General features: G+C 43.6%; 1 protein-coding gene across 1 annotated transcript in view; it reads left to right on the forward strand.

Annotated features, from left to right (window-relative positions):
• Window positions 1-1,077: 1,077 nt before the first annotated feature.
• Window positions 1,078-25,105, forward strand: part of frmd3 (FERM domain containing 3) — a gene marked incomplete at both ends in the record, with an annotated part of 39,978 nt that continues 15,950 nt past the window's right edge. Inside the window, 9 exons of the mRNA XM_084468745.1 lie at window positions 1,078-1,182; window positions 10,550-10,654; window positions 10,901-10,943; window positions 14,897-14,975; window positions 18,433-18,530; window positions 19,866-19,989; window positions 21,245-21,332; window positions 24,095-24,183; window positions 24,519-24,582. Of these exons, the coding sequence (XP_084324871.1) occupies window positions 1,078-1,182; window positions 10,550-10,654; window positions 10,901-10,943; window positions 14,897-14,975; window positions 18,433-18,530; window positions 19,866-19,989; window positions 21,245-21,332; window positions 24,095-24,183; window positions 24,519-24,582 (795 nt within the window). The remainder of the gene's footprint in view (window positions 1,183-10,549; window positions 10,655-10,900; window positions 10,944-14,896; window positions 14,976-18,432; window positions 18,531-19,865; window positions 19,990-21,244; window positions 21,333-24,094; window positions 24,184-24,518; window positions 24,583-25,105) is intronic.

Here is a 25,105-nt window from a genome sequence, read left to right on the forward strand (position 1 = left end):
AGTCGTTTTGCTTGGGAAGCTTTGACATCCAAGGGTTCGAACGTACAGTAGGCCGAACCGCTATCCGTTACCAACCAATCGAGTAACGCTCACTTTACAGTTCACCTCAGTGATTGGTCGAGAGCTGAACCACGCGGTGTACGTTCGCTCGCTGGAGTCTACTTTTGCAAAGGGACGAAGTGACGCAAAACGCGCATATATGCCCATCATTTAAAGAGACAGTGTGGTCCGAGACAAGCTGATCCCTCAAATAAAAACCCATTGACGGTTAACATGAGGCATCATTGGTCATTAAAATACTTAAAATAAGTGTTTTAATGAACAATAAACGAGCCGAGAGATAATAAACTTTCTTAGTAATTTAATTTAGCTTAGCTACTAGCTGTAGCTAAATCAATTGAATTGATATAAAGAGTCAAACTGGATATGGATATTTACATTTTCCTATGCGAGCTTATCACACACTTGAATTCTTACTATAGAAATGCTCAGCCAAATAAGTGTTACAGACAGTAAATAGAAAATGTGGCTTAATGTACGATTCAAATGCTGAATCGAATTGGTTCATGACGTGAATGTAGGCATACATTAAATCCATGAAATGAAATGTATATGAGATGATACGTGGGCAGGTGCTCAGTTCATTTGAAGGGATGGCATGTCAGAAAAGCGCAGCGCGCGGTGTACACAAACCACGCGTCAGAAGGGGGGGGGGGGGGGAGCATAAGATCGAGGGGAATTGGAAACCCCGTTCCCACTTCAATTAGGACCAGGCAGAACGGTGAGCAGAGAGTAGTCGGATGCACGCTTCTGCCCTCCACTCGTTTACCACAAATCCATCCCTTATTCTCTGTCCGTCCATCCCTAGGCGGCGTCACACACACACACACGCACGCACGCACGCACGCGCGCGCACACACACACACACACACACACACACACACACACACACACACACACACACACACACACACACACACACACACACACAGGCGCTGATCAAAGCCACCGAATCCGAAGCATGTGCGACAGTGTCCGTTGGTCGAGATGAAGAGCTGAGTTCAAAACGACAGAAGAATGAAAATGCTCCGGTTTCGCAGCCCAAGCATCCGCTCGTTGGACCAGGAAACCCTCTGCACGATTCGGTTACTGGACGACTCTGAGATATCATGCAGCATCCAGGTAGGCTACCGTGTGTTGTCTCCCAGCCAGCGTGTGCGGTGCGTGCCTCCCTCTTCCACATCTCTCTTGCAATGCACACCGCATGTTGCCGTGCCACATTTGAACGATGATCATTTTAAGCAAGACGCAGATTTTTCTGGCATTGACACAATAAGCGGATAAAACACCAACACCGATTTATTCGTTGGGTTGTTTTTTTTTACCAAACGCTTCCCTGTTTATTGCCTTGTTTTATCGTTTCATTTCTGTCTCATCGGCGACGGTAAATTCGGTGGCACCATAGCACCGGCTCTGTGATTTAATGACTCACACCTCAGGGACTGCGTGTGCAGCTCAGGCTATCCTATGCATTTTTGGATGCCTCTCAATCACTGTCACTGTTGTGTTTTATCTGATCAGTCTATTGGTGTTACTCTAGGATGAAGGATTCGTTTTAAGACGTTTCAAGCAGCGTGGACCAAAATAGCAGAACTTAAAGAGCGAACTTTTCCTCTTTAGTAAAGCTAGTGTGTGTGTGTGTGTGTGTGTGTGTGTGTGTGTGTGTGTGTGTGTGTGTGTGTGTGTGTGTGTGTGTGTGTGTGTGTGTGTGTGTGTGTGTGTGTGTGTGTGTGTGTGTGTGTGTGTGTGTGTGTGTGTGTGTGTGTGTGTGTGTGACTGTGTATATGTGTGTGACGTGTCTATGTTGCTTTGTCTGTATGTCTGTGTCTGTGAGCGTAGTGCAAGTGCTTGAGTGTGTGTGTGTGTGTGTGTGTGTGTGTGTGTGTGTGTGTGTGTGTGTGTGTGTGTTGCAATTATTTTATTTATTCAAGTTTTCCTTAATACTGCAGCACAGAACAGCCTAACATTCTAACCTTTGTTTATGTAAATTGTCTTTAAAAAACACTCTTTACTCGACTTCTCTCTCCTCCCTTACTACCAGTGCCACAAGGATGCTGCATAGGGCTCCTCACTTTCACATGAACTCTGTTTACAGATTACTACCCAGAGTTCAAAAGTGTCAGAAGTCTATCCGTTTGTACAGGGTCTCCGGGCTGACCCTTTAAAGGCCAGACTGCCGTACACCACTACTGTATGTCTGTAGTTATAGCCTGTGTCTTCCTTTACATGCTCCCCATCAATGATTTACACAACACGCCTGAAAGCAGCTAGAGACATAGAGAGGGAGGAAGAGAGAGAGAGAAAAGTGCTTGTTTTTTGTGTCTTAGTGCTCGTATACATGTGTGTGTGTGTGTGTGTGTGTGTGTGTGTGTGTGTGTGTGTGTGTTTGTTTCTTCGGCACTCAACTGCGTGTCTGGTGAAAATCTGGATATTTTATACAAGTGTGTATTTGTCTGTGTGTGTATGTATATATGTGTGGTTTACATCTGCATGAACCTTAATGCATGAGATCTTCCACTAGTGTGATGTGTGTGTGTGTGTGTGTGTGTGTGTGTGTGTGTGTGTGTGTGTGTGTGTGTGTGTACGTGTGTGTGTGTGTGTGTATGTATGTGTGTGCATGTGTGTATGTATGTGTGTGGGTGTTTCCATGTATGTCTCTGTGCATCTGTATGTGTGGGTGTTTGTGCGTGTGTGTGTGTGTGTGTGTGCATGCGTGCATGCGTGTGTGTGTGTGTGTGTGTGTGCGTGCGTGGGGGGGGGGTGTTTGCATGTATGTGTCTGTGTATTTACGTCCCCATGCTAAAGGAGAAATACATTAATGGTTCTGGCTGACTGCGTTCTCCCTCGCTTTCTCTAATGGCTGTTGTGTTGCGCCTGCGACCGCGCTGCCGCTTCCTACATATTTCATGACATCCTGTGCTCCTGATGTTACGTCTTCTTCTGCTACACAACCCCCGAATTCCTCTGTTAAGAGCACCGCCGTGTTTTTCCATTTCGGACCTCCTCCCTGCCGATCTCCCCTGTCTCCCTTCCTCGCTTCTGTACGCCTCTGTTTCGCTCACACTCATACTCCTGATATTTGAATGTGTGAATGTAGGTCAGCATCAACAATAGCGATACGTGCGTTGAGACGGTGCCTCGCACGTCGCAGTTAATTCAACTGTATTTGAGATCACGTCTCGGTTTCTCCGTTATGGACTTTGATGGTTTCAAAGTGGAGTCTGACGTGTCTTCTCTGGGACCCTGGGAGTTCGTAGGTCTCCTGTTACTCTGTCGAAGTCGTCATGCCCGAATGTGTGCTCCTGAATGCACTGCATTATACATGATTATACATGTGTTTTCCTTTGTGTGTTTGGTGCGGAGGTTATGCTGGGTAAATTAAAACTGTAGAAAGACTTTCTACAGTCTTCAGACCATTTTTATCTATTCAAATGTAGTTTTCACATGTACCCAAAGGCTTTGCTTGTAATGGTTTCATGGGTTTGTAGAATGCATGAGGAATGGGAGTGTCCATGTTGGAAACAAAAGTTTTCTAATGAATCTTTTACAAAGATAAATTGTGCTAAATGCTTAGTTTCAACTGATGAATTGTTCTAAAATCAATTTGCCATCAATTTGCAATCAATTTGCGATCAATGACCATGTGTAATTTACCAAGTGTCTTTTCACATGTGTGCTGCATATATGTGTTTTTGTGTGTGTATGTGTGTTTTTTACGTGTGCATCCACATGTGTGTCTGTGGATCTGTGAATGTGTGTGTGTGTGTGTTGTGTGTGCATCTGTGTAAGGAAGCCTGGGGGTGATTTGTCAAGCCTTTGGCTCGCCGTTCTGTCACAGTGCAAAAGTCCAAACATGCTGCAGGGGAAGACATGGAGATCAATGCCGAGTTCACAGTCACCTCCCCAACCTCCCCTACCTCCCCAACCTCCCCTACCTCCCCCGACCTTTCTTATATCATCCTCTCCCCTCGGCCAATCACCCCCTCCCTCCTCTTCACACTGCTACTCACGTTACTGTCATCACTTCTGAACTCTATCATTTATGTCATTCGTCAATACTAATGACCTCATCTCATTCCCTTACTATTATGAGAGCTCTATCTCGTCTATCTCTCTCTCTCTTTCTCTCTCTCTCTCTCTCTCTTTCTCTCTTTTTCTCTCTGTGCCTTTCTCTGTCCTCTCTCGCCCGCTTGCCCTCCTTCATCTCCCTGATGGGTCATGTATAATTAAGGTAAGATCACTGTCCTTCATGAAGCTCAAATCACTCAACTGCCACCGATGCCATCACACACGCGCGCGCACGCATGTGTGTGTGTGTGTGTGTGTGTGTGTGTGTGTGTGTGTATGTGTTTGAATGTGTCTCTCTCCTATAAAAGATTTAACGGAACCTACCGGGCTGAAGATCTTCAATTACAGACACTAATTCACCATCCCTGTCAGAACATTTTATGCTACTATGTAAGAGATCTGCAATCATGGCTGGAAATAGCCTGGGAAAATGTATAACAGAGAGAAGGAAGGTCTCCTGAGGATGCAGTTGTTTTGTTTCAGTTACACCCTTGTGTAAAAGTCACCTTAATGATATCACTATATATGACGGCATATATATTTCCAAACAGCCTATTTCAAGATGCGGTTGGAATCGAATATGGTGAGCACATTCTCAAGGTAGCCATCAAAGAGGTCTGAAATCCTTCTGAGACACACACAAAGGCACACACACACACACACACACACACACACACACACACACACACACACACCCAAACTCTACATTGATGTACACTGATTGTGATTGAGTGGATAAACTGTGTGACTCTTAAGGATTTACGAAACACTGTTCGTTTACGTAGGGCTTAACTCAGGATCATACTCAAGGTTCTCAAGGGCACTCCTTTGACCTTTATGCCCCTTCCCAAGAGAGATTTATCTGTGAGAGAGAGAGAGAGAGAGAGAGAGAGAGAGAGAGAGAGAGAGAGAGAGAGAGAGAGAGAGAGAGAGATTACACAAATGAAGAGTGTGTGTAATTACTACTGAGATATTACTGGCTTTTTTTGACTGTCTGTGTTTTGGTTATTAATAGCAGCACTATTTATATTCTTGATCAGTTCGCTGTTGTCCCTTTAATGCCTCTCGAGCCCTGACTCTACAACTGAGGACAGCAGAGCTGGAAGGGGCAGCGACAGGAAGGACGAGAGATGGAGGGGGGAGGATAAGACGGAGGAGGAGAGTGGAGGGGAAGACGTGTGGCTACTGAATCAATATTGGTTAACTGTTAAGGCCACTTCCACACCCCATTTCTATATTATTGGCCTTCCGTCATGTCGTCCACATCCCCACTTAGACTGCCTTTTCAAAGAGGCTATCCCAGGTGGATGACTTTGTAAGTGCTGGTCTCACTTTGTAGTGAACCACGGTAGATAGCATGAAAACGGAGGGTTTCGAAAGCGCTGATGTATGATTGACGTGATCCAGAGTCTTATCAGCGGCCAGGCCGCACACACACACACACACACACACACACACACACACACACACACACACACACACACACACACACACACACACACACACACACATACATACAAAGCTGAAATAGTCAAACATATCACATTAAATTACATGGATAATTTTTCTTGCTGTTTACCCTCTTAGCTATTTACCTCTCTTGTTTCTCTGCCCTTTAACTTTTTCTAATTTTACTCTGCCTGCTTTCTAATTATCTCTCTCTCTTACCCCATCATTCTCTCTCTCTCTCTCTCTCTCTCTCTCTCTCTCTCCCCCTCCCTCCCTCCCTCCCCCTCTCTCTCTAATGAATTGTTTTTCTCCCCCACAAATTTTGAACATCCTGTCGGGAAAAGATAAGACAGCTGCCATGACATGCCTACGCAAGCAAACACACACACTTGCACGCCCACTCCCACACACACGCTCAAGCACACGCACACACGCCCCACACACCCCACACCACCATTATTGAACCACCTTAAGAAACTGCCTCCTCTGTGACTTTTTCTTAAGGCTACTTTATCTGGTTTCGTGGATGTGGATGTGTGTGTGTGTGTGTGTGTGTGTGTGAGATAGGGACAGGGGGATATAAAGCATGATGAATAGGTACTTTGAAATAAGTAGGTTCAGCACCATACATGAGATTTACAACACTACGTCCACTTTTATTAGAGTGTGTGTGTCCATCCATGAACGTATGTCATGAGTGGTGTGCATGCATGTAATGTGCGCACATATATATGTGTGTGTGTGTGTGTGTGTGTGTGTGTGTGTGTGTGTGTGTGTGTGTGTGTGTGTGTGTGTGTGTGTGTGTGTGTGTGTGTGTGTGTGTGTGTGTGTGTGTGTGTGTGTGTGTGTGTGTGTGTGCGTGCGTTTGCCCCCACTGTCCTTCCCCAGTGGTTAGACCTGGACGCCCCAACATGCTACACGGTGATACTCTAGGTTCATCTGCTTCCACACTGGATCAAGGTCAAAACTGTGCATTTAACGCATATTAAACGTGATCAGTGTAATTACCTATCATTTTACACGGTCCCAATGCACAAGACGAGAAATGAATATGCAATTGAAAAAAGGCAAACTAGAACTTAGATGTTTGCACATTTTCACAAAAAGGTTTTTTTTACCAAGACTATAAACACTTTCAACTCATTCCAAAGGTTTTTAAAACCTAAATGTATTGTCATTGGATTAGATAAAGGAGCGGGACCTTTCAGCTCAGCTATTATAACTCATCCTAGGATCATTTCCTCCCACACACCTCAAGCCCACCTCATTGATCTGTCCGTGCTGCATCCGGCCAGCGCCTGGATCAATTCCTCTGTGGGTGGGGATTTGGGTGGTCAACACAAAGCTGGCTATGATGTTAAGCAAATACAAAGACACTTGGCAAGAGGGTGCTGGGTTGAAATCAATGGTGTACAGGCTGAGAGTTCAGACCTGCTTTCTCTTTTTTCTTTTTTCTGTGTGGAGTGAGCATGCTCACACGTTCTGTGGAGTTAGCATGTTTAGCTTCTGTCCTCTGAAGACATGCATTTGAAGGTAATTACCTGCTGGAAAAGACAGGGTAGCATGAGAGGCTCAGCGACCCTGCCCTGGGTAAACAAAGGTTGACTACAAAATGACGCAAAATTATAAAGAACACCGGCAAACAATCTGCCCATTGATTCCATTTCTCACACCTCCCGTCCCCAAAGACTGCGTTGCTATTTACACAGATACATTTATGGATTACTGTGGCGATAGTCTTAACAGCTCTAGAGGCGAATGGGGACATATCACACGTAAGACTTGCCCCCTGTGGTCTCTTTCTTCCTCGGCTCTTCCCCTCTTTCTTTCATCTCCCCTTCTTTTTTAATCCTGTCTCTGTGTCCTCCCCAATCCCCTGTGCTGCAGTATAAGCTTGCTGCTTCCCTCATCGGGGACTCCGAAGAATTAAACACTCTTCGTCTCGCCGTATTTTCACCCGTCCAATTAGAAATGTCGTGTCATGAAGTGAATTGCATTATCAAAGATAAGAGCCGGTTATAATGGAGCCTGCCTGCATGTTAATTAAAGCGCACGCCGTGGTTATGTGGGCCAGTGAACCCAGGGTCCTAGTGCCCACGCTAGTCGTAATGGGTGCTGAAAGTTGGGCCCTTGGCTTGCTGAGTCATTACGATGTATGCCTTTTGTGTTTGGGAATATTGGCACAAACTGGTCGAACTCAGTTGGCACATTTCATACTTGAATCGGATAAGACTTAATTTTGACGTTCAAATGTAGCGTTTGTGTGGTCAATTTCCTTAACATTTTTCTATGTTGGTGGCTGTTTTTTTTTTGCAGCGTCTTTAAAAAATATATATCTTCTGATATTTCATGTTTTGAATAAGTGATGCACTACAAGATGCTGCATAAGCCTTGATTTAAGTGTTGAAAAACAATGCTGCATGCAACTGTAATGTTAATGTGTTTCTTCAGGATATAGGTTATTGGGAAAGCTCTTGTAAGATGGACATTTTGTATCTGTCAACAACAGATTTAACACAAATCAAAGCATTAACTTTGAGTCATGTCCTTTGAGGTGCGGATTATGTTTAATACAGCGCACCAAGAAGTGTGTCTGTGCGTGTGTTCATGTGTAGTGAACAGAGAGTAGAGCACTTTGCCAACGTTAACAGAGATCATGTAGCGACAAAAGACACATTGTGGCCAGGTTAAATTTTAACGCTGATGAATAAAACATGTATATAGCTTTTGCGGGACATGACACAGACCCTGGGTTGTTCTGTCCCTAGTCCTCCTGTCTCATATTCTATCTTGAGCCTATAAACTATTTTCTATTCTATTTCTATTCTCTCTCTCTGTATTCTACTCTCTATCCTTAATATATCGACTTCATCCCTATATATTGTTTCAAGACTACTGGAGTGTGTGTGTGTGTGTGTGTGTGTGTGTGTGTGTGTGTGTGTGTGTGTGTGTGTGTGTGTGTGTGTGTGTGTGTGTGTGTGTGTGTGTGGGGGGGGGGTTCTCGTGTCCAATACGTTAACATGAAAGTGAAGCTGTGATATGAGTCTAGCGGCTTCGTCTTTGTTTGGTGTTTACGAATGTTGTGATGTTATTTTGATTTAGCTGTGCGCGGTTTCAAAGGCTTATGCCAGGAAAACTTTTTTTCCAAACACAGTTTTTGCTAAGCTAATAGCACAATGGATGCTTTTATCAGATAGTTCCTCATATCTACATATCTTATAATAGCTGATTTATATGGATCCTCCTTCAGGCAGTCTAGTATCAATCAATATTGATTGATATTGACTTGCCCTGCCATGTCATCATATCCATAGCACCACAAAATACCATCATATTATCGATTTTGATGACCGAACAGTATCACTATTTTGTTTTTATTGGCAGTTCTATGTTTTTCCAGTTACATGCATGTGTGCATGCATGTGCGTGTGAATATTTGTGGAGGACGTCAGGGTCAACTGTGCTCCTGAGGAAATCACTCTCAAAAGCGATGGAAAGCGCACGATTCTCACCCAGAATCAATCAGTACTGCTCAGTCGAGCACAGATTTCTCCTGCATCAGCAGGTTATGCTGAATAAAGCAGTCAACCCCACTCACACACACCCATACGTATACACACACACACACACACACACACACACACACATACACATACATACATACATACATACATACATACACACACACACACACACACACACACACACACACACACACACACACACACACACACACACACACACACACGCACTACTTAATGCAAAGTGTTAATGGGCCTGATGTATAGTCTGGAACCAAAGGAACTGTTAATAAGTATTATGGCAAGTTTGATCAATAGGTCAAATTAGATTTATATCACAAGAGGGTACTCACACATGAAAATGACTTTGTCTACTCATGAACACATTTCCTTCTATGGCCTATGCTCTTTTTCATGCTGTGTGTGTGTGTGTGTGTGTGCGTACTGTATGTTGTATGTGTGTACTTGTGTGTCCGCCTCCATGCATGTATGGGTGGAAGGATCCCTGCCTGTGACAGGAAGGGATGAGGAGGTATTGATTGCGGAGCAGTTCTAAAAAGCTGAATTGTTATTGATCTTCTTCGGTCACTCGTGCCTTGTTTATGTACTCCAAATTGAACCAAAGGGTGGTTCACATAGCAAGTGGTGAAGCACCAAATGGCACCATGCGGGATAGCACATTAACCCTAGGGCCCAGCACCAACATATCTATAGCATGTCTAGCATTTTAGTCAATGAATTCATTGAGGCCTCAGTGCTTCAGTGCTGTCCCCCCCAGCCACCGATTCCCACTGCAGTGACATGGCATTGCATTTGAATGGCGCACATGCATTTCAACGGTTTGCATGTATTTAGATGCCTCACTGGTAGTTAAATGGCTTAATTCACCTCAACACTATGTGCTTAAACACCTCCTCCAGCTGTGCTTTCACCCACCCACTCCCCAATATGGATCTACTTTATCTTGAGGAGGCTAGGGTGACAAGATAGGATGTAGTCCTTAGTCATGTGATGCAATATTAAAGGGCTGCTATTTTCCCACCAGGTTTGGCGTCGATCAGCCATTAGAAGCCATTTATAAATTTACTCCAAATTGACATTATACATGGGAGTGTCCTCCCGGCAGAATGATGGATAGATCAGCCAACCAGCTGGCCCAGTCTACTGTTCAGGTTAGCGGATTGGAAAAGTGAAATATAATTGTGCTTGGAGTTTTGGATTTGATCACTGAGAATCACTCAATCACTCAAGAATGAAGTACGTCTCCTGTGCGAACACGAGAGCAATGAAATGTTTTAGGAATATTCTCTGCATGAATGGAGCACTTGAACGTCCAGAGTGCTGCTAATACTGCACTATTGATGTACGGATTACGGTGACACGTTTTTAAACCTTTTGCTCTGGGTTCTGACCGTGGTGTGCGGTGTGCTTTTTTTTTTTTGTCACCCCAGAGGGACACCAAGGGACAGTTCCTCCTGGACCATGTGTGCAACCACTACAACCTCCTGGAGAAAGACTACTTTGGCATCAGATATGTGGACCCTGAGAAGCAGAGGGTAAGGACACACACACACACACACACACACACACACACACACAAACATATATATATATATACCATTTTGGAATTGGTGTTGCCATAGCAACAGAGCCTGCTAGTGGATTTCTGCATACCCGCTTTATATAGGTACGACCTTTTTGATGAAATCTTTATGTTGTAATATTCATAGAGTGAACACTCACAGACATTCATACCCACTGTAAGTTTTTCTTAATATATACTCTGTTTGTCACTCCCTCAGCACTGGTTGGATCCCAGCAAGCCTGTGGTGAGACAGATGAAGGGTAAATATTCCTTTTTCTGTCACTTTGTTGAGGTTTAGCTTGTGTGTGTGTGTGTGTGTGTGTGTGTGTGTGAATATTCTTTATTCTGTCACTTTGTTGAGGTTTCGCTTGTGTGTGTGTGTGTGTGTGTGTGTGTGTGTGTGTGTGTGTGTGTGTGTGTGTGTGAATATTCTTTATTCTGTCACTTTGTTGAGGCTGTATGTCTGCAGTTGTTTGTGTGTTTGTGTGTGTGTGTGTGTGTGTGTGTGTGTGTGTGTGTGTGTGTGTGTGTGTGTGTGTGTGTGTGTGTGTGTGTGTGTGTGTGTGTGTGTGTGTGTGTGTTTGTGCATGTGGTGCCCGTCCACTCATGGATAACTTGAGAGAGAGCAGATGCAGCAAAGAAATAGATATCTAAGCTGGATGTGGAAGCACACAGGCACAGCAACTAGACTGAACCAAAAGCATTCAAACTGCAGCACATGTTACTGACAGACACCACAAGGATTGTTTCCCAGAGGGTGTGGCCAATTCTGATTTTGGCCAATTCTGGCCAATTCTGGTTTTTATAAAAAGCCAATTAGAGGGAGTCTCAATTTCACTGTTTATTGACCCGCACCAAAAATCATGCATAGGCTCTGCTTAGGCTCATCTAGACACATTTCACCTTTTTTGATATTTTCCCCACTCATATCATTTCAATTATAAGTATTCAACAAAGCAGTCACAATAAACCCAATTAAGTGTCTACTAAAATCAAACCACTTGAACTTATTTCAATGCAGAGGTTCTGCACTGAGAATGGGGTCTCACCCGAAACGTTTGCACTTGGACTTTAAGGCTTTTATATATGGTGAGGCCAATAAATCACATTTTGATGTTATACTCTGATCTTTGAGATACTATTTTGAGTGCGAGCTCCGGTCTTGATTTTTGTAAATGCAGAGGTTCTGACACTCACAGTTGTTCTGGAACTTTCCGCATAACTTCCCTGCTTTGGGAGAGGTTTCTGGTGGAGGTATGACTCTAGGTCGGAACCCAGACCAGGGTTCTAGCAAAGTTCCAACTCCGTCCTCTGGTTAACCCGGGGTCCACAGCTCTCTCTACAGGCCTGTGCTGCTGTGTGTCCAGTCTCTCTCTCTCTCTCTCTCTCTCTCGACATGAATTAGTAAAGGCGCTATTAGCCCCGTCTTCCGCCTGAGCTGCACCTCCCGTGCCAGAGGCCAGATGGACCGATGACGAAGAAGAATGGCGGACAAGGAGGAGGAGGAGGAGGAGGAGGAGAAGGGTGAAGAAGATGAAATAGATGAAAACCGAGGGAGAATGGGGGAAGAGAGATGGAAAAACAAACACAGAGATTAAAAGTGGTCAGGAGAACGCTGAGTCAGAAGGAAAACACATGATAGATTGGTAGGAGATTGAAGTCTACGGACAGAACGTTATGAAGGAATAAACAGTTGGGGGGTGGGGGGGTGGGGGGGGGGGAAAGAGGGATGAAGAGATTTGAGTCATACTGACAAGTAGCTTTTTACCCGTGGCGGGTTGATTATCACATTAGTGTGTGCGTGTGTGTGTGTGTGTGTGTGTGTCTGTGTGTGTGTGTGTGTGTGTGTGTGTGTGTGTGTGTTTATTGGTTTGTGTGTCGTGACGTGCTGCGCCCTTGTCAGTTACTCTGTCACTTTGTGTGTCCCTGATTATTTAGATAGCCTACATCACTTGGCTTGTTTCTCAATGTGTTTGTGTGTGTGTGTGTGTGTGTGTTATATGCAGTTGTATGTGTGTGTGTTTGTGTGTGTGTGTGTGTGTGTGTGTGTGTGTGTGTGTGTGTGTGTGTGTTATATGCAGTTGTATGTGTGTGTGTGTGTGTGTGTGTGTGTAGTCGTATGTTCATATGTGTGTGTATGTGTGTGTCTGTATGTATGCAGTTGTTTGCGTATCCATACGTATGTATGTGTTCATGGACCTACTTCTGTGTGTTATGTGTGTCCTATGTGTTCGTCATCCTCCAATCCGTCATTCAATGTCTTCCAAAGTCTTCACAAACACTTCCCCACGCTCTAGTGTCTGGGAGTGGGTGGGCGGCAGTTTTGTTGGCCTTGTTTTTGTGTGACCCGGAGGCTGTTCGTCATGAGGATGGGTTACAGGGGACAGAGGACTAAGGCGGTCAGCAGAGCGCTTGTGTACACACAAACTGGTCCCCGGTGGCTTGGTCGGTCCTCCCTGCCACACACACACACACACACACACACACACACACACACACACACACACACACACACACACACACACACACACACACAGCTGCAGGATTAAGATAGTCTAGTCTCTTATATAGGACCTGTCTGTCTGTCTGTCTGTCTGAATTTTTGTGGCGGGCGCTAGAGCGGCTTGGCTGGTAACCGGAGGTTGCTAGTTCGATCCCCCGGCTCCTCCTAGCTGAGTGTCAAGGTGTCCCTGAGCAAGGCACCTCACCCTGACTGCTCCTGACGCGCTGGCTGTCGCCCCTGCGTGGTTGACTCCACCGTCGGTGTGTGAATGTGTGAATGAATGGTTGTAAATCGCTTTGGATGAAAGCGCCAGCAAAAATCACGTCAAGTATTTAAAATGATTTTCTGTCTGTGTATCTTTCTGTACGTCTGTCTGTATGTCTGACTGTGCTAGTGTCTGTCTGTCTAGACGTCTATCTGTCTGCCTGCCTGTCTGTCTGTCCGGCTGTCTGTATGTACGTCTGTCTGTCTAAGTACTTCTGTGTCTGTCCAACATTTTGTCTCTCTGCAAGGGGCGGAATGAGAGCATGCAGAATATGTATGTACAGAGAAGCTCTTAAAGAATATTTGAATATTTTCTACTGCACTTCTTTCTGAAGCAAAATCTTCTCTTCTGAATCTCAGATGAAAAATACTTCCGATAGAAGGAACTGTGGAAATCAGATGACAAGATCAGATAGCAAGACTTTTTCAGATAAAAAGTCGAAAGTCTTGAGTGTGTGTGTGCGCGTGTGTGTCATGTATGTGTGCCTGTCTGTATGTGTGTAATACTCTGTGTTTGTGGTGGAGGGAAAGGGATTGCATGCTTGTTGAACAGATTTTAAGAGAGAGCATTTTGTGGAGAGGACGTTTCCCCATCGGACGGAACCGAAGAGGGGTTGAGGGCAGAATACAGCATTAGGATCCGGCAATGTTAAAGTCAGTATGATCGAAACAGACACACTTCTAGTTCTTTGGAATGGTGTAACTAGCAACTATATATTTGTGTTTGTATTTTGGTGAGGGTTTGGAATTCTTAACAATTCAGAAATGCATCAGTTCCAATGATTTTAAGGGTTATTATGTGAATTCCTGAGTAGCAAGTCTTCTTTGAAAATATAGTGAGTCTGTCTGTTTGTCTATCTGTCTCTCCCCTACTTACTAAAACATGTGAAATAAATAAAAAATATTTGAAGTAAATTAACTTTGACTGTGTGTGTGTGTGTGTGTGTGTGTGTGTGTGTGTGTGTGTGTGTGTGTGTGTGTGTGTGTGTGTGTGTGTGTGAGTGTGAGTGATATTGGCACCCCAGAAGGGGATTTAGATTTTATGTTGTTTGATCTAAGGCCTGCAGCCTCATCTCACATCTCTTATGCGTGTGTGTGTGTGTGTGTGTGTGTGTGTGTGTGTGTGTGTGTGTGTGTGTGTGTGTGTGTGTGCGTGTGACACTTCGGGACGCAGATCAAATGAAGAGAAGCAAAATAAATAGTCAATGGATTATAATTGTTTCCTCAGTTGTGTTTCTATCTATATGAAAATAAGTCTCTTATTTAAATCTTTCTTTGTGGTTGTGTTAATGTGTATACCTGTGTGTATGTGTCATTTACCTAATTAGTGCTTGAATCAAATGAGTAAACTGAGCACGTACACAGTCCAGATATACAGTATGCATTCACTCATTGACTTGTTGATTTGACACAGGACTTACTCTTGTACCTGCTGTGTTCCCACAGCTCAACAGCCCTACATGATGTGCTTTCGAGTCAAGTTCTATCCCAACGAGCCAATGAAGATCAAGGAAGAGCTCACCAGGTAAGGACACCTGCTGTTTGTTGCCTGCTAATGGATGAGCGATGTGCAAATTAGGTGAATGAAGTCGATCGCCAAACAGCAGGTGGTGTAACTTGTGTGTTTTAACAGAGATTGGTATATCCACCATAATCTGATTGTCCTGTTTGATTGCCATTTAAAAGAGTAGCAAAGAGGAAAATCACCGTTATTTTTGATATTATTTGGTACAGGATTTGTACATTTGATTGCGGTAAAGGAGTTTTTACAGTCATGGTCATCAGATCTGTGCATGTGAATCCTTTTGAGACTGTTCCTACCACACCAGATAACATTATAATATCAACAATAGCTCAAGGGGTTGTTCTAAACAAAAGGGCTCGAACTAGACGTCAACGCTCTGCTCACAGGCTCAGCTAAGTGGATCAGGAGCACCACTAGAGTTGATATACTCCTCCCCAGCCTCCCTGCTGCAGGTGTTCTCCACACAAACATAATTATGTTGCTTACTCAGCGGGGAATTGGTTTCCATCTACTTTGCATCTCAACCAAAATGCATCGCCAGTCCCTCTCCTTCTCCCACACTCCTCCGTGTTCCTGCTTCCATCCTCCTTTTCTGTCTCAGATCTATTCATTTTTTTTTGGTCTTAGTTTCTTTCCTTCTCTTACTGCCTCTGAATGCCACCTGTCTCCTTAGGTCTCCTCCTTCTCTCTCTCCTTTCCTTCACCTCTCCTGCCATCTCGTTACCCCTACCCCTACCCGTCTCCTCACTCACCTTTTTTCCAGACCGTCCGTTTGATCGTACCGCTTCCCCTGTTCTCTTGACATCACTTCCTGTATCCTTGTTTCCTTCTGGCAGAGAAAATGTTCCTCGTTGGTACTTTATGTAAATTAAAAAAAAAAAACGTGTTATTAATCCCATACAGAATAGAGGAGTGACATTCAAAGCAGCAGAATTACAAGACACTCTCAGAATTACAAAAATATGCAAATAGCTAAATAAAATCAGTAGAAATTGTATGTAAATGTGGAATATGAGTCAAATATGTTTAGACGCAGAATAAACATTATTATATGCTAAATGATTAACATGTATCGGTCCAGCAGTAAGCTATCAAGATAAAGCAGGGGGATAATCCAGAGGGGATGTTGATTTGGTCCTTGACTCCACCTGTATCCAGGGCCCAGGTGACCATGAGAAATAGACACCATTCCCTAATTGCTCCCGAAGAGCGGGTGGTTTAATTCCATGGTTCACATAATAGTAGTTTTTTTTAAGAGCCCGTTGTGGCTAGACCTGTCTCCCTCCTCGTCTTTTCCATCCTTTTCTGCTCCTCCCCCTCTCTATCACGGTCTAGAAAGTGTTCAGCCTGTCTCCGTCTGGTTTGTATTTTTTTATTTATGTTGTCTTTTCTCACTCTGCCTTCCTAGCTCATGGGCTAGAAGCTTTCAGCGGTTTCTGCTTCCATCGTCTCTAGTCCACTTAGCCTCTGCTACGTCCATTAGATACCTTTAGGGTCCCCTTTCAGGGTCTTCTGAAAGCACAATTTGTTGCTTTGTTTCAAGTAGACTTTAAAGAATGGCTAAGGTGGAACACTTGAGAATGGATGATTACATTTTTTCCGAACTCATCATCACAGAATATATGAACACTTATTTTCTACTTTAATAATCAACCTTTTGCTACCTTATGCAAGCACCCCTTTCACAAAGAGTTGGTGGGCTTGAGTGATGTGGTTCAGTAGCAAAGGTGTCCAAGTCACAGTTTGTAAGTTAGAAATGCGTCAGAATTTGAAATGCATGTGCATTAACATCACTCTACTGACAATGTGTTTTTTTTTATATCAAATTGAAATTACTTTAAGACACATGCCAATGACGCTTCCCTTTGAGCATAGGAGCATTGGACTGTGTTTTTTGATTGATTGATTAATTAGTAATTCATTGTGAATTGGTCATTATGGAGAGACAGCCTTGTGTATGAAACGGCCACGGTATTTCTCATGCGAAACGTGGCGAAACAACATTGTCTAGTTAAGGTATATTAACGTTGGTTTGGGATGTTACAGGAGCAAACTCTCATGAGTCCTCACAATTTGGCATAGTATCGTCAACCCGTAATCCCATGATGCATTCTGATATGGAGCCCAATGCACAAGAACCACGAGTCACTCACATCACATTTTAATCAAAACAAAGTGGGGAAAGGGAAATTAGAATTCTATCAAACAAAATATTAATCTGGGGTCATCGCTTCGCAATCAATGACAGCTCAAAATGGAAGCTTCTCTACATTTAATGGTGTTTTTCTCCACAGGAGAGTGTGGGACCACAGAGCAGCTCTGTGTGTGTGTGTGTGTGTGTGTGTGTGTGTGTGTGTGTGTGTGTGTGTGTGCCTTCCTGAGACTGGCTTACTTACAGTGTGGGTGTGTGCATCCTTGATCAGTTGCTTGTCCCCCTCACTCTCTGTCTGTTTCTTTGTCTCTCTCTCTCTCTGTCTGTCTCTCTCTGTCTCTCTCTGTCTCTGTTTCTCTCTCTCTTTCTCTCTCATAGTCTCTCTCTCTGCCTTTCTTCTTCTGATGTGTGTGTGCGTTTGTGTGCGTGTGTGTGTGTGTCAGACGTTGACAGACTCGGCTCTAGATCTATTGAAACTCATTGGAAGATGGACACCAAATGTCTCTAGTTTCTCTCAGTTGTCGTCACCATTCTCTGTGGTAACATAACACCCATTAGGAAAGCATGCCTGCATTCACTTTGTCTCCATGGCAGCTGTTGCTGTAGCAACAACCGGTCTACGCGGTAGAGTGGATGACTCCATAGCAATAAATCACTTGCTGTGCTCGGGTTTATGTCAATGGAAACATACAATTAAAAATAGGGCATCTACTGGCATTGGTTCAGTACTGCTGTTTATATACGCAAACATATGGATATTAACCATGTAGTGGTTATCGAAATGGTGAAATAGCGAAATCAGTTTTGATTGTGATTCCATGGTTTGCTAAATCTAATATTTGAGCAAGGGTTTAGCAAAGGAACTGGTGTAACTGTATGAGGTAATTACGTGATTTTTAAAATGATTTTAACCAATCTGTGGCTTCATCCTTCCGTTAGAACCTTAACGACCTCCGATCTTTGTAACCTCAGGTCACTCAAACCGGGAGAGTCTCCAGAGTCTCCAAACTCGGTTACACAACACCGATGTGAAAATGATACTTTTTGCTTCTACATGGAGAACCAGGAATGTCCAGTTGCCAGGGGAGCAGGGCGGAGACACTTCTGATATTTCTCGATACTCACAGTGAAACTTGACTCAGCTATGTCACAAAAAGATACCTTTTGTTTAGAGCCTTGTTCTAAACAATGTGTGTGTGTGTGTGTGTGTGTGCGTGTGCGTGTGCGTGTGCGTGTGCGCGTGCGCGTGCGTGTGCGTGTGCGTGCGTGCGTGCGTGCGTGCGTGTGTGCGTGCGTGTGTTCCAGGTATCTCCTGTACCTCCAGTTAAAGAGAGATGTCTATCATGGTCGTCTCCTCTGTCCATTTGCAGACGCTGCCTACTTGGGAGCCTGTATCATACAGGGTGAGTCCACACTACAACCATTTAGTAGCATCCCATGATACACTAACACTCATATACACACATACTACCATTAAGCACTGGCCCTGACAGACATATTTGATCGGAAGCAATGTGCTATTAAATAAAAATTTGTCCATGAAAATTGGTTATAAAATGGAATGATGGGGTCCATTGTAGCAGAGAACTGCTCTACTTATTTCTCACAAAAAAGACCTTGACTTATTAGCTGCTAAACTCATGGATGTCTTTAATATTGTGGATAGCAGTTGACGAGGATTCAATGAGGATTAATTGATGTGGGTAAGGCGTTTCTTCTTCTCTACATAGAGGATTCAGAATCTGAAGAGAACACTGTCACAATCCCATTGCTGAGTCCTTGTACCGCAGTACTAGTTTCCTTTTCACTGTCAGCCGTCACCTCTTGTACTCTGTAGTCTGTGCTGTGTCTCATACCCAGGGAAAAGCACTGCTGGCACCTTACCAACGAAACATACCCTTATCTTATTTGACCCAAAAACATAGAAATAAATGAACAACTGAAGCTTTAATCATTGTCAAATGATTGAACCCAGCTTTGTAAGTATTATCCTACATTATAAATTATTGATTGAAAGCGGCTTGTTGAATGTTAGTATATATTCATATTTAGATATTAATATATATCATCCATATCCATGATATAACTTTCAGCGCTTCTGATTGGCTCAGATCACTTGAGGGTAGAATGTGCTGAGCCTCCACCACAGCATGTGATTGGCTGATCACAAGGTCTTCTCTTCCACATTTTTTTAGGATGGAGACTAAAGAGCTAGAGGATTATTGTTTAATTAAACCCCCAGAAACTTTAATTGAACCTGAATGAAGCATGTCGCGTGTTAAGCACCACTCAGAAGGAGAACATGATCCGATATCACTGCAAATGGAAAAGAAATATTCCTCTATTCAAATAGTGAATTTATGTTAAATGTATATTTATCCTATTGCTAACGATCGTATATACTACCACTTTTGTACAAGACAGTGTGTCTTTTTTTTGTGTATTTGTGCATTTTCCTTAAATAAAACATATCAAATATAACATAAACATCACCTAACATATCCAAAAAATCTGAAGAAACAAATTCTATGGATACATTTTATTCATTTTATGGATAATACATATTTTCAAATATCCATTTTAAGTCTGTCCAAAAGACGTTTGAAAGGTCTGAAATAAGGTAATAGTGAATATAGTGTGTTTTGGATCATTTAGCTACACACCTCCATCATTTCAACATGATTGTAAACATTGATATTTGCCACACAAAGTGTAATGTGCTGTTCATTTCTTCCCAGCGGAACTAGGGGATTACGACCCAGACGAACACCCTTCCGACTATATCCGGGACTTCAAACTTTTCCCCAAACAATCTCTGAAACTGGAGAGGAAGATCATAGAGATACACAAGAATGAGCTCAGGTACCTTCAAACAACTGCATTCCCATTGTCTCATGTTGAAATACATCAAACATTTCCAAAGTCTGATATATTGAGCATTTTGCATATGTTTTGATATGTCAAAGTTGGGTGTTTGATCAGGATTTCTTTGCTTTAGTTTGAGGAATAGATGCTAAAATTTACAAGTCATTCAAATTGAGTTGCTCAGGTTTTTATCATCCACTAAATCCCAGCTCTGGTATTCTATAATATAGTGTGGTTGAATAGATTATTTTTTAGAATATATTTTTTTTTGGAGGAATTGGATAAGCAGAGCTACAGGCTACATTAATCATGCATAGATACACACTCAACACATAACCAGATCCAAACAGAGTACTGTCACAGAACAGCACCATACACTACACAGACCACCGTCAAAGGCAGCGCTGCGGACGGCCACACAAGACCCGGTTGGATGAGCCGTTTTCGACAGTGTGTATCTGTGTGTTAACACAAACCGTAGCTCAACAGCATTGCTGTGAGCTCTTTTGACCGGCACATATACAGCGATTATGAGATCAAAGATACATCCCTTATTAGTCAGGGCACAGAGCCACTCGCGGCTTAGCCTCACAGCGGGTCTCCTGAAAACAGCATCAACTATCCGCCCGCTACGAGAACCGAAACAGGACCGAAGCGTCCGTGTGGCAGACACGGTCGGCTAAAGTGAGGCATGGTTGAAATAGCCAGCAAACACATTGTGATGTGTGGATTTCCCTTTCTAATTCCCTCACTCAGATGTTGAACAAAGGTAAATGGGGGGGGGGGGGGCAGAATAGCCTGGTGTTGGTTAGGGTGCATCCCAGCGGAAAGGTCTTTGATCTGAACAACTTGTTTACAACCGTAAACAAGATGGCTGACCTCTCCCTGCTCATTGATGACACATGGAAAACATTGTAAGGTGGAGGCCATGTAAATGAACTTGGCAGCAGTGCTAACCACTGTGCCAACAATGTATTAACATTATCTCTCTCCTCTCCCCCTTTCTACTCTCTTCCTCTCCTCACCACTCCTCTCTTTTTTCTTTTCTCCTCTCCTTTCTAATCTTCTTTTCTTTACCCTTTTCCTTCTCCTCTCCTCCTCCTCAACATTTCTCTCCCCTCTTTCCCCTCTCCTCTCCTTCGTACTTCTCTCCTCCCACCTCCACTTAACTCCTCTCCTCTCCTCGCCACTTCTCTCTTTCCCTCCTCCTCTCCTTCATACGCCTCCTCCCAACTCGTCTCCTCTCCTTCAGGGGCCAGTCAGCGGCCCTAGCTGAGCTCAACATGGTCCAAAGGGCTCACACTCTGGAGACGTATGGCGTTGACCCTCACCCATGCAAGGTAAATTGACCCCAACCCCCCCCCCCCCCCCCCCCCAATCAATTCATCCAAGTCAACATTTGTATTGCATTTCGTACAAACAATAGAAAATAATCAGCAATTTGCCCTCTCCGTTGCTGAAACGTGAAAACGTTGTGTGAGGGCGGGGTTTCCACGTGTCGCTATAGATCATCAGGGCACTTAGATATATTACCAAAGACACGTTTTGATTAATGAAAATGCAACTTTGTGCCACAGTAGAGGTAAAAAAAATCCCCACAAAAACGCACACCATGAAAGCTTTGCAACCGGTGCAATGTGCCTTAATATTTCTCATTTCTCAAATGCAAGTGAAAGTGCGGCCAGTGATTAATACAGATCCGTGATGTACAGCCCTCTGGGAGCAGTCGGGAATGTGAGAGACTGTGATAATGTACCGGGTCCCTGGGAGCAGTCGGGAATGTGAGAGACTGTGATAATGTACCGGTCCCTGGGAGCAGTCGGGAATGTGAGAGACTGTGAATATCAAGCACTGTAGCGACTGTTTTTAGCACTTGAGTGTCGACTGTAAATATTGTAACGCTGTGACTTTGACATTATTTGCTATTGCCATTAGGCTAATGTACTGCAATGCTGCATCGTGTACCTTAACTAGGTAAATAATGTCCCTTGGATGAGGTGAAATCATTACAAAAATTGTAATTTGACAGAAATCTGTGTTGTGTTATTTTCTCCTTGAGAGTCAGGGAGTTAAAATGAGACAGCTATAGAGACGTTTATATATATGTATATATATATATATATATAGACGCACAGTAAGCCCATTATAGATTGTGGTTATCTGGTGTATCCACATCAAAGGAGCTCAGTCATGTCATTCCTGTCTCTACTCTGTTGTTGTTTTGAGGAAACGTTGGCTTTCAAATTCATGCTATACTTTGAATGCTGTCAGCCTTACCTGTGTCACCTATGACAGATACGTAGATGCTGCTGAGAGCGAGTGAGAAAGATAAATAAATAAAGAATAGAGAGACTGAGAGAAAGAAAAGGGAAAGCGGGAGAGAGAGACAGTAGCGTTGGGTGATTTTTTGACTTTTTTCACAATATTTGATCAGTCGTTTGCAGCGTCTTGATGAACCCCAATTTGGGCTCATCACGCTGGATCAGGCATTGAGGCGAAAACACCAGTTTAACCAGTTTGATTTGAACGGGGGTAGTGCGTTTAAGGACACAGCCATCGTATAACGTGTTCGATTTCAGCTTCTAAACCGTTCGTATAGACCTTGCGTTGTGTATTTTTCGTTGTGGTAGTCATTTTTGAAGTGGAAATCAAGGAAGCTTGGCAGGTTGGATCAGAGGGTCGAATAGATGGTTTATTCCAGGATTTATTCCAGGGTTTATTCCACAGACTTAGGTTGAATGGGTTAGGTGGGTGTAGGTGGGTGAGGAGCAGTCTCCTGACGTGCTCCTTGGCTCCTGGGCGGGTATTATAATAAGAAAATGTAAATAACAAAAGAACAGAAGCAGTGTCTCCCTTGATAAGGTGTATGGCCCTGGCTATTTCCCAGACGACCGGGTTGGTTCGTCCTCGTTGGGACATAACAAATGGAGGAATGTTGTAAATAACACCTGGTATCAGTTGAATAGGCACTGGCCTGTTCATAGACTAAGAAATGTGAAGACAGAGAGACACTAAAATACACCAACATTCTACAAACGCGATGGTGCGCGCGTGTGTGTGTGTGTGTGTGTGTGTGTGTGTGTGTGTGTGTGTGTGTGTGTGTGTGTGTGTGTGTGTGTGTGTGTGTGTGTGTGTGTGTGTGTGTGTGTGTGTGTGTGTGGAGCTCTGCCTGAGCAGGGATTTATTTTGATGTCGCATCCTAGTGAGAGTTAAGCTTCTCAGTATAACAACACGCTCATTGTAAAGCTCATAAACAACGACGTTAGTGAAAAAGTATCACAAAGTTGTGTTGTAACACGCCCCCTCCTTCCCAGAACTCTGCGCACCAAATGCATTTTTTAAAATAGTGTTTGAGTCCCAGCTGAAACAGTGGGTTCTCTTGGTCTTTGCTCTTAAGAAAATCTGCAAAGTCTAGAAATTGTATAAATCGCGGTTCTGCAGTTCAGCCATTTCCCAAACCGTAGGAAACTAAAAATGCAAATTAATCAATAAACCCAAAAAATCGCCACGCCCTCAGAGAGTTAAAGAGGGAAAGAGGGAGAGAAAGAGAGAGAGAGAAAAAAAAAGAACAGAGAGAGAGGGAAATTATCTGCTTATTACACTAATCTAATTCTATTGTCGTCCAACGATCCATCCATTAAGTTTGGCTAACATGTGTCTGGCGCTCTGGTGCACATTGACATTGGGTGGGGAATAAGTGATTTTTTGCGTAGGTTTTTGTCACCGCGGAGATAATGATGGACTGCTTTCTCCCCTACAGTGTGTCCACTTTCGTCCCACAATGCCATGCCTGTGCTCCCTCTCAATGTATATAATTATACAGACTGTGTGTGTGTGTGTGTGTGTCTGTGTATGTTTGTGTGCGTGTGCCTGTGTGTGTGTGTGTGTGTGTGTGTGTGTGTGTGTGTGCGCATGCCTGTGTGTGCGTGCGCTCGTCTGTGTGTGTGCGTGCGCTCGTCTGTGTGTGTGTGTGTGTGTGTGTGTGTGTGTGTACATGTATGTGTGTGTGTGGGGGTGTGTTGGTGTGTGTGCGTGCCTGTGCCTGTGTATGTGTGTGTGTGTGTGTGTGTGTGTGTGTGTGTTTGTGTGTGTACGTGTACAGGACTTCACAGGCTCCACCGCCTTCCTTGGGTTCACAGCCACAGGGTTCGTGGTCTTCCAGGGTAACAAAAGGATCCACCTCCTCAAATGGTAACAGTTGGGGTTAGGGTCAAGCTTTACTCAGCCGCAGGCCGTTTGCGCTCACCTGCCACCAACACCTAGTTGAAAAAAAAAAAACGTTTGCACTGAAAACACAATTTCCAAAACTTGAAGTAGATTAAGCCTGTTTGGTTGACTTGTTTGTTGAGTCAATTATTTTGCCTTTGACTTTAACTGGGTTAAGTTGAACTGGGTATGCATGCTTTTATTATATCCATACAACTTTTCATCCTCCAAATAGGAGCAAAGATCCAAAATAGATTCTGCATGGATAAGTTGTTTTTGTTTTTGACCGCAACTATGTCCTCCTTTATGTAACTCCCCAGGGCCGATGTGAGCAAGCTGAAGTTTGAGGGGAAGACCTTTTACGTCATCGGCATTCAAAAAGAGGTGAGCTCAGATTCCTCCGTTTCAAACCAGAGGCGGTTTCGGTTCGTTTTTTTTCAAATAGCCATAAAACGTAGTCTGTGGTGCAGTGTTGCATTTAGTTGTGTCATCGTCATTAGAAGGGTTATATTATTGGCTCTCACATTACGCTCTAACGTTCATACGAACGTTAGAGGCTATGGGGGATGGTGATGTTACTTGTCCCTGCCTGTGTCATTGCTGACTCGGATTTAGACTAGCAACCAAGCTAGTTCATTTTCCTTTGCTTTGCACATTTCTGTTTTGCTTGTTTTTTGTTTCCTCCGCTTACCTTCCAGTACTAGACGGAAAACAATGTTCTGTACTAGGCTATAGTTAGCCCTTGTGTGTAAGGTCATTTTGGATAAGTGTGCAACTAGCATATATTTTTGTCCTTGTTATATGTCACACTTCTCCCTGAATATATATACTGAATTTATATATATATATATATATGCTTTGTGTATGCGTTTATGTCTGTGTGTAACATCATGTCACTGTTTCAGAT

Source organism: Micromesistius poutassou (genome assembly GCF_964030765.1).
Source record: "Micromesistius poutassou genome assembly, chromosome: 5".
NCBI lineage: Eukaryota > Metazoa > Chordata > Actinopteri > Gadiformes > Gadidae > Micromesistius > Micromesistius poutassou.